The sequence below is a fragment of the Podarcis erhardii genome (genome assembly GCF_964252035.2).
Source record: "Podarcis erhardii genome assembly, chromosome: 4".
Classification (NCBI taxonomy): Eukaryota; Metazoa; Chordata; class Lepidosauria; order Squamata; family Lacertidae; genus Podarcis; species Podarcis erhardii.
The window spans coordinates 86,707,205-86,715,859 of record NC_138508.1 but is presented as its reverse complement, the minus strand read 5'-3'; the positions used below and the strand labels follow the sequence as shown (position 1 = coordinate 86,715,859).

General features: G+C 48.1%; 1 protein-coding gene across 7 annotated transcripts in view; it reads left to right on the top strand.

Moving 5' to 3' along the window:
• Positions 1–1,546: 1,546 nt before the first annotated feature.
• Positions 1,547–8,655, top strand: part of FARP1 (FERM, ARH/RhoGEF and pleckstrin domain protein 1) — a 187,037-nt gene continuing 179,928 nt past the window's right edge. For 4 of the 7 annotated variants that reach the window (XM_081858061.1, XM_081858060.1, XM_081858059.1 and 1 more), the window contains exon 1: positions 2,304–2,379. In XM_081858061.1, coding sequence (XP_081714187.1) covers positions 2,374–2,379 — 6 coding nt within the window. In that variant the 5' untranslated portion in view covers positions 2,304–2,373. Of the gene's footprint in view, positions 1,597–1,711; positions 2,159–2,303; positions 2,380–2,865; positions 2,936–8,655 lie in introns of those variants that run through there. The other 3 variants (XM_081858064.1, XM_081858062.1, XM_081858063.1) reach the window with 3 other exon arrangements.

Genomic DNA, 8,655 nt, shown 5'->3' with positions numbered 1-8,655 from the left:
GTCCGTTCTTAACCTGAAACTATTCTTAACCTGAAGCACCACTTTAGCTAATGGGGCCTCCTGCTGCCACCGCACCGCCGGAGCACGATTTCTGTTCTCATCCTTAAGCAAAGTTCTTAACCTGAGGCACTATTTCTGGGTTAGCGGAGTCTGTAACCTGAAGCGTATGTAATCTAAAGCATATGTAACCCGAGGTACCACTGTGCGTTGTTATAGGTTTCTTATCAGATTTCTGTTAATGGGGCTGCCTACCAGTATGGGACTGATCCAGTCATCTCAGACAACAGAATGTTGATAACTGGTGATATTCAAGTAGCATTTCACCTAGGAGCTAAGTTGGCTCAAGGAAACATCGGGCTGTAGTCAACGAAGTGGACCAATTGAAATTAAAGACCATATCTGTATTAGCTCAATGGGTCTAATCTGAGTAAAGCTTAGTTGAATACCATCACAGTCTGAATAATAATGTGAAGTTTGCTGGTGCCTCCATCTATGTTCAACCTGCATATTTGTAAATACCGGTAAATTACAAAATCTAGCAGCCTCCTTCCCATAGATAACACTATCATCAGCTTGCATCAGCAGTAGTACATATTGAATATGTATTAAGTAGTTCATAGTGAAGAAAAAGACAAAGCCATAGGTGACATGCAGGCTGCTGCAAGTACCGTAGCATCATTTTTTGTGAGTCATTAGAGCCAGGGAAATGGCAAACACAACAACCATATGCAAAGTACAAATCCAGGTCCACCAGGAATTTTTTAATGACAGCAAGAGGTGTTTGACCGTGGAACGGTCTCCCTCAGGAGATTGTGGGCTCTCTTTCTTTGGAGGTTTTTAAGCAGAGACTGGATGGTGATCTGTCATGGATGCTTTAACTGAGATTCCTGCATTACAGGGGTTTGGACTAGATGACTGTGGAGTCCCTTCCAATTCTATGATTCTATGCTGCACGCATTCTATGTGTTGCCATCATAAGATGTAAGTAACCGAGAACTGTGAGAAAGGGACACCACCGGATAGTGGTGAATCTGATTTCCCTGGAGTAGGAGTGCCAACTTGGCCCTGTGACTGTGGGTGCCATACAGTGTGCATGGCCCCGGCACCAAAATTTGTGGGAACCTGGCCCCTTCAAGGGGAATTTTGCGGGTGCTGGGGCCCCCAGGGAGTTGGCACCTATGTCCTGGGGACAAGAATGGTTTGAAAGGAACCTGGATTTTTTAAATTTATTTTTTGCAAGGCAGGTACTATAGGAGCCAACTCCTAGGGGCTCCCCTCCCCCCCCCAATAAAATATTTATGGGACCCCCCCAAAAAAAGTTAATGGGCGTTTCCATTCGAATAGCGTGTTTGTATGCCACGTCATGTGATCGATTGCGTGGGGCGTGGCTTACCTGGCCGCCCCCACCCACCCAATATTTTATTGCAGTTGGCGGTACCCCGCACAGGTACTGAGCCTGAACTGTTGCCTGGTGGCTCGGCTTGAACCCCGCAAGACCTTCGGGCGCTTGTAGCCTCCGCCGCGTGAGTTGCATGAGTTGACCCTTGGCGAGAAGGCGGGAAAAAGGCTCCTCCCGCGCCGCGTTCTGTGCGGAAAGTGAGTCTTGGGTGGGTTGGGGAGGGGGGGGGCGCTTGGCGCGCGCGCGGGCTGCGCTCATTCCGCGTGAGGAGAAGAAGAAAGGCGGGCGGGGCGGGGGCCGCCTGTGCAGCAGCAGCAGCAGCCGGGGCAGGACTGGCGCGCGGACGCTGGAGGGGGCTCTTGGCCGCCGCGCCTTTCCCCGAGGCGGGGGCCGGAGTGGGAGTGGGAGGGGAAACAGAAGGCGGCGGCGGCGGCGGCGGCGGCTGGAGCAGCAGCAGCAGCGCTCGCTTCCCGCTCCTGGGTCGGCGGGGCTCCGGTCCCCTGACCCTTTGGCCTCCTTTTTCCCCGCGCGCAAAAAGGCGAGCGAAGCTGGAGAGCCATGGCGCCCTCGTTCCCGCCGCCCGCTCGCCGCCGCCGCCGCTGCTCCCCTTGCCTTCCCCCTCCTCCTCGCCGCCACACCGCCTCCCGGACCCTCTAATGGCTCGGACCCTTCGGCGGCCCCAAGCCGACTCGTCCTGCGCCACCCCAGCGAGCGAGAGAGCGAGCGAGAGAGCGAGCCCCAGGAGGAGCGCCGCGCACGGTGAGCAGGGGCGACGCGCGGACCTCGGAGCGAACAATGGGGGAGAGAGGGGGCGGGGGCGGGGGCGCTCGCGGGGCTGAGGGGGCGGCGGCTCCCGAGTCCGGGGGGGGGGGCGCTCCGGCGAGGCAGCCGAGAGGAGAAGCAGCCGCCGGCGGAGACGCTTCTTGCGAGGGTGAGGCGCCAGCCCTGGAAATCCGCTTGGACCAGGCTGAGAGATGTGTGTGTGTGTGTGTGTGTGTGTGTGTGTGTTGGTGTGCTGTGTTGTGTTGTGCGGTCTCCCTCTCTCTCTCTCTCCCCCCCCCCCGCCGCCGCCTTTATGGCACACGCCCCCGCTCCGGTTTTGCACGCCGCTACTTCCAGAAGTTGCCCTTTTGTCTCCTCGATCCGATTTGGAAGTTGCTGGGGCGAAGGGCTCCTCTTCTGACTTCTCGCGCTCTCCCCGCCCCCTTCTCGCTTTGCAGTATCTCGGGGGGGGCCCCGCGCCCCCCACCCCTAGTCCCTCCCCAGGCTTCAAATGCGATCTTTCGTCTTGCGGGGGGGAGACTTCGAAATGTTTGTGTTTGTGTGTTTCAAATCGCCTCCCCTACCCCTTTGTATATAAGAATTAAGAACCATCCGGCTCGCCTTTCTCTATGGACGGCCGGGCGGTGCTGAGCAGGCAGAGCTGGCTGCGCACAAAGGAAGCCGAGGGAGCGCCTGGGATGGACGGACGGGACGGACAGACAGACGTGGGGAGAAGCAGCCAGCCTCATCTGGAAGCGTTTAACTCCGCGAAAGGTCGGGTCTCGACCCAGCGGCGGCGGGGGGGGGGGCGGGTAGGGGATCGCGGAGCATTTATTAGGGTTCCTCAATATGGAGCAGGGGAGGGGTGCGCAGCTAAGGTAGGGGGTGCCATTCAAAGGAGGCCTTGCCTCAGTTGGAAGATACCTGGTGTTTTTAAGCAGGGTGGGAAGGTGGGGAATCAAATCAGAGCTATCGGGCACAATACAGTGTGTCCCGTTGAAGTGAGAGGATGGGTTCGCAAGAGTCTGATGGTTCATTTCGAAGGAGGGGTTGTTGTCTCTCCCCCCCCCCCCCGTAGATTGTGCCTCATGTTAATTAGTTGGAAGGGGTGCCATTTGGCTTTCCAGCCTCTTGACAGGTACTCAGGTGTTTTAGGTTTTGAATTGACTGAAACACACCCTTTTCTGGCTCCCATGATCAGACCTCGCAGCTGAACAATGCACAGTGTCTTTACAGATCCAGAGTTCAACTGCTGCCTTCCTACCATGGAAGCTCATAAAGGTATGCTTGTTATCTACCGTATTTGCTCAAATGCAGCGCGCACTTTTTTTTGGCCAAATTAATGTCATGAAAATCATGGGAGCGCATTGTTAGATTTGATGGTGCCGGCAAACCAAACCCTTTTGGTTTCAGGGTTTGAGGTGCGCATTAGATTCGTGTAAATATGGTAGTACAAGCTAAGTGAATTGTTTTTGAAAACGGAGGAGACGAGGGGAAAGTTGTGGAAGGGAGCTAAAGAATCCAGCTACCAAGAAGGCCCTCTGGACTTAAGCTCACTCTGTGTGTGTGTGTGTGTGTGTGTGTACACACACACACCAGGCTGAAAACCTGGATCTAAGTTGCAGCTGATACCCCAGATCTCAACTGAGTCAACAAAGGAGAAAATGTTAAAGAATATGTGACATGCCACCCCACTCTCAGTGACCCAATCATTCTAAATTAATAAGAAGTGAAGCCCCAAGATCAGGAGTTACATGACTTATTTGGACCCATGGAAGTGGCCCTCTTTTTAATTTTGCCTTGATCACATAGTTTCAGGTGCAACCAAAATAAGACATGGTATGGTCTATTTGGGCTGCTTCACAGATATGTTTACATCAGCTGCTTTCTTATCACTTGATTGCTCAACACCTGATGACTCACAGCTGAATGTGCGAATTGACTCAGCATTGAAAAGAACCGTGCTTGAGTCGATGGGAGGCAGTACAAAATTTGTTTAGGGACTTTTTCACACTGTGGCCAAAGGTTGAGATGCTGGTCGTTGGTCAAATATTCCATGAAGTCAAGAAAGCCCTTGTGGGTTCCTAAATCATGATGTGTTCTGGCAGCAGTGGCAAGGGATAAAAGGCACTTGCTTCCCATGCCTGAAGGTCAGGAGACACCCTGCTTCGCCTCATCTTGGAGCAGGCAACCCCTGCCCTATAGATCATTTGGAAGAGTTTCCCCCTCCTAGCTAAACTACATAGTCTTAACTCTACTGGGCTTTTGATAAACTACATGCATCTCACTGCAGAGGAATTTGAAGTATAGGATAGAGAATGAAACAGACAACAGAATTTTGGAGGGTACTGTATTGGCTGTATTTTTACATGCATGAACGGTGAATGCAAATACATGTGCAGCCAGCTTCTTAGTAAACAGAGCATGCAATGTCTGGTAGTAATTTGCAGCTACATTCCATAAGGAGCATGCAATGGCTGATAGTAATTTGCAGCTACATTCCATAAGGAGCATGCAATGGCTGATAGTAATTTGCAGCTACATTCCATAAGGCTACATGGTATGTGGGAGACCATGCATATCGATAGCTAGCACAGAGCAGAGCTGCAGATTTTCTCTTACTTCAGTTGAATGGGTCGTCTGCCATGTCTAGAACACTTCTAATGCAATGAACCATCTGTTGGGCCACAACCACCCTGAGGGTGAGATGCAGGATCAATATTAGATAGGTGCAGAAGTAATCTCTTCCCAAATAAAACATGCCCAGGAGCACTGTGCAATCAGCCTTGGGGGGGGGATTGTTCTCCATTGCAAAGGAACTGTGCACATGCTGAGAGGCACCCTACACAAGCCACAGGTGCACATTGAGTCTACTGCATTTGTTGTGGGGGGGGGGAGGACTTCTGTGCCATTTGGAATAGTACTGTATAAAGCTCTTGGGAGCTTTTAGTTGTGAACCTTCTAGAGAAGTGGTAGAAGCAGAGCTATCATTTAAATTAACTGATCAATGCATTTATATCTCATCTTACTTCCAGAGCCCTTATGCGACTCTAGCTCAGATCCCTATAGGTTGCCTTCCAGCAAATGTGCATTATGCAGTTCTGGAAATCTGATAGTCCTCAACCCACTTGCTTGCTTCCAGATGACCCAGTGGCCAAGGAATCCCCTTCTTTTCAATCTTCCCACTCCTGTTTGGACACGGGCTGACTGGGTTCTGTTTTTGCAGCCTCATAGCTGACTTCATGCCAGCATGTGAACTACTTTAGAAGGAACCACATGAGAGGTGCTAAGGAAACATCACTGCCCTTGGGTACTCTTGGTACCCTCTCCCTATGTAACTTTCTGTAAATTAAGATCTTCATTGTGAAATGACTCCTTCAGGTGTCTCTGCCACCTAAGCTGAGTCAGGGGCTGATGAGAGAAAGGGCCTTCTTTGTGTTGGCACCCCAGTTGTGGAACACTTCCCTGGCCTAATTGCACTTTCAGCACCAGGCAGAGACCTTTTTATTAAAATCCTCCATGCTTGTAAGACAATTTCAATCCCACTGTCTTTAACACTGCTTTTACCATTTGTTGCTTACAGTTTAATTCTTTGCTTCTTTTTGTAAACTGCCCTAGGAAATTAATTGAGGAGTAGTATAAAAATACTTGTAATATATTATTTCTGGATGAGACTGGAAGAGGGAATGTGTGCTTTGTTACTAAGCAACCACATTTGTGGTTCCTTCAGTCAGTCTTCCCCTTCCCAGATAATCTTATTGCTGTCATAAAGGAATTATATACAGATACACAGTTTAATTTATTTCCATCTGAACTGGCCTCTGCTTGTTTTGGTTCTTGTTGGCTGTCCACATAGGGGACAGGGAGAAGACTTGAGATAATGATGGTTGACAAGACCGGCATCTCTGGGATGCTAAGAATTCACAGCATTGACAAGGGTTTTGCCTTTGTGGTTTGATGGTGTTTAGCAGTAGTATCTCAGGAGCACTTTGTGCAGCTGCCTTGCTTATACCTTGTGTGTTGTCAGAGTGACATCATCTCTCACTCTTGCCTTGCAACCATAATGCTATTCCACAGTGATGCATTCTCGTGATGCTTAAACGGAGCTTCCCTTATGCTTTGACAGTTACCCCTGGGCACAGTGAAATTCATTTCACAGCACTGAAGTCCAAAAGGGTTGTGAAGGACCGTTTCACACATTACATGTTTTGATGTACAGTGGTACCTCGCAAGACGAAATTAATTCGTTCTGCGAGTTTTTTCGTCTTGCGATTTTTTTCGTCTTGCGAAGCATGGATTTTGGAAAAGCTTCAAAAATCACCAAAGTCTTCAAAAACCTCAAAAAAGGCTACCACACCACGTGCTATGAGTTGCTCCTCGAAGTGAATGCACGGTTTTAAGAAAAAGGAAACAAACTTGCAAGACAAAGGAAACAAACTTGCAAGACGTTTCCGTCTTGCGAAGCAAGCCCATAGGGAAATCCGTCTTGCGAAGCAACTCAAAAAACGAAAAACTCTTTCATCTTGCGAGTTTTTCGTCTTACGAGGCATTCGTCTTGCGAGGTACCACTGTATACCTAAAAATAGAAGGCATTTAACGGCATAGATAGGTCCTCAGAAATGCATGTGCACCAACATGTATGTCATACAGGTACATGTCTCAAGGTGGACTGCAACTGCTGGTATATTCAGTGGGAGACCCGGATTTGCCTTTGCATCTTGTGTGACATGATCTTTGCATGACCTTGGAGGCTACCTCTTCCCTTATGTCTCATTATGCTCCCTTGTATCAGCTGTGAACATCCCAGTTCAGGCAACAAGGAGATGCAAGAACAATGGTTTATGCCCTTCTGTTTTTCTGGAATCCTGATGACATGCAGAATCTCTTTTAAAATCACTTTAGGTTCTTTTAATTTGGGATTGCATTTGATGGTCACAGAGAAACTTAATCATGGAAAGAGCTTTTGGCATATGTTTCATGTGGAGTCCTAGTTCTGGGTTTGTTTGTTTTAAATTCCTTTTTTAAAAAATTGAAAGCTGTACTGTAAAATATTTACAACAAAATTGAACAAACACAAAATACTTTGCATGAAGTTTGGTTTATTCTGGAATGTTAAAAAGTTCTAAATTCCTCTCCTCATCAGACCAATCCACAGCCAATAATCACTCTCTCTATTTTTATATCAATCTTTCTTAAGATTGATATAAAAATAGAGAGTGATTATTGGCTAACCCAAAAATGAGGTGAGGATCTGAAGGCACCTGAAAAAGGTTTTTATGGAGACTAGAAGCAAACCAATACAGTCGTACCTTGGATTTTCGAATGGCTTAGTTCTCAAACATTTTGGCTCCTGAACGCTGCAAACTCGGAAGTGACAGTTCCAATTTGCGAACTATTTTTGGAAGCCAAACGTCAGATGGGGCTTCCGCGGCTTCTGATTGGCTACAGGAGCTTTCTGCAGCCAATCAGAAGCAGCACTTCGGTTTCTGAATGTTTTGGACGTCGAACAGACTTCCAGAACGTTCAACTTCCAAGGTACGACTGTCTTGTCCACACTGATTGCTAGTGACTCTTTGGCCTATCAGTCAAAGGCCTTTTACAGACCTACTAGGTACCTGAGTTACTTGAAACTGAAGATGCTGAGGATTGAACCTGGACTTTCTGTGTGCAAAACAGGCATTCTACAACTGAACTACAGCTTAAAGCAGAGGGATCTGTGGCAGAGGACAGTGTGTACATGGGGATTTTCCCCCTGACCTATTTCTTTTCCTTGTCGTCTGCCCTAGTGTGCACTGCCAGCCAGTGTACTTGACCATTTGTATACAGTTGTCCATGTCCCTTACCAGGCAGAAACATGAATCTGATGTTCTTCTTCTTTTTAAGGGTGCACATTTTCTCCAAGGTTATTTCACATCGGGATTGGAAGTACTCATAGTGGGTTATGTGTAATTAGGACTGCAAGCTTTAATCGATTTTAATCAGTGTGATTATTCAATTTGAGTTTCAGTGGCTGATTAAAATTTGCCCCTCAACTAACCCATGATGTTGAGAACAAAAGTCAGATGGGGCACTTGAAGGGCATGTCAATGGCTGGGCTATATAGATGTGCCATTTTCCTTTTCAATGAGCCAAAACTGATAGAACTCCTTGAAGGATAACATTTCCCATAAGATTTATCGATAGCTAGCAAAGTTTTCATGGAACACTCGCTCTCCTTCTAAAAATAAGAACCAAAAATAGTTGATAGGCATTAGGGTGAACTCTGTGCCAATATACAGTGGTACCTCGGGTTACAGATGCTTCAGGTTACATACGCTTCAGGTTACAGACTCCTCTAACCCAGAAATAGTACCTCTGGTTAAGAACTTTGCTTCAGGATGAGAACAGAAATTGTGCTTCGGCGGTGCAGCAGCAGCAGGAGGCCCCATTAGCTAAAGTGGTGCTTCAGGTTAAGAACAGTTTCAGGTTAAGAACGGACCTCTGGAACGAATTAA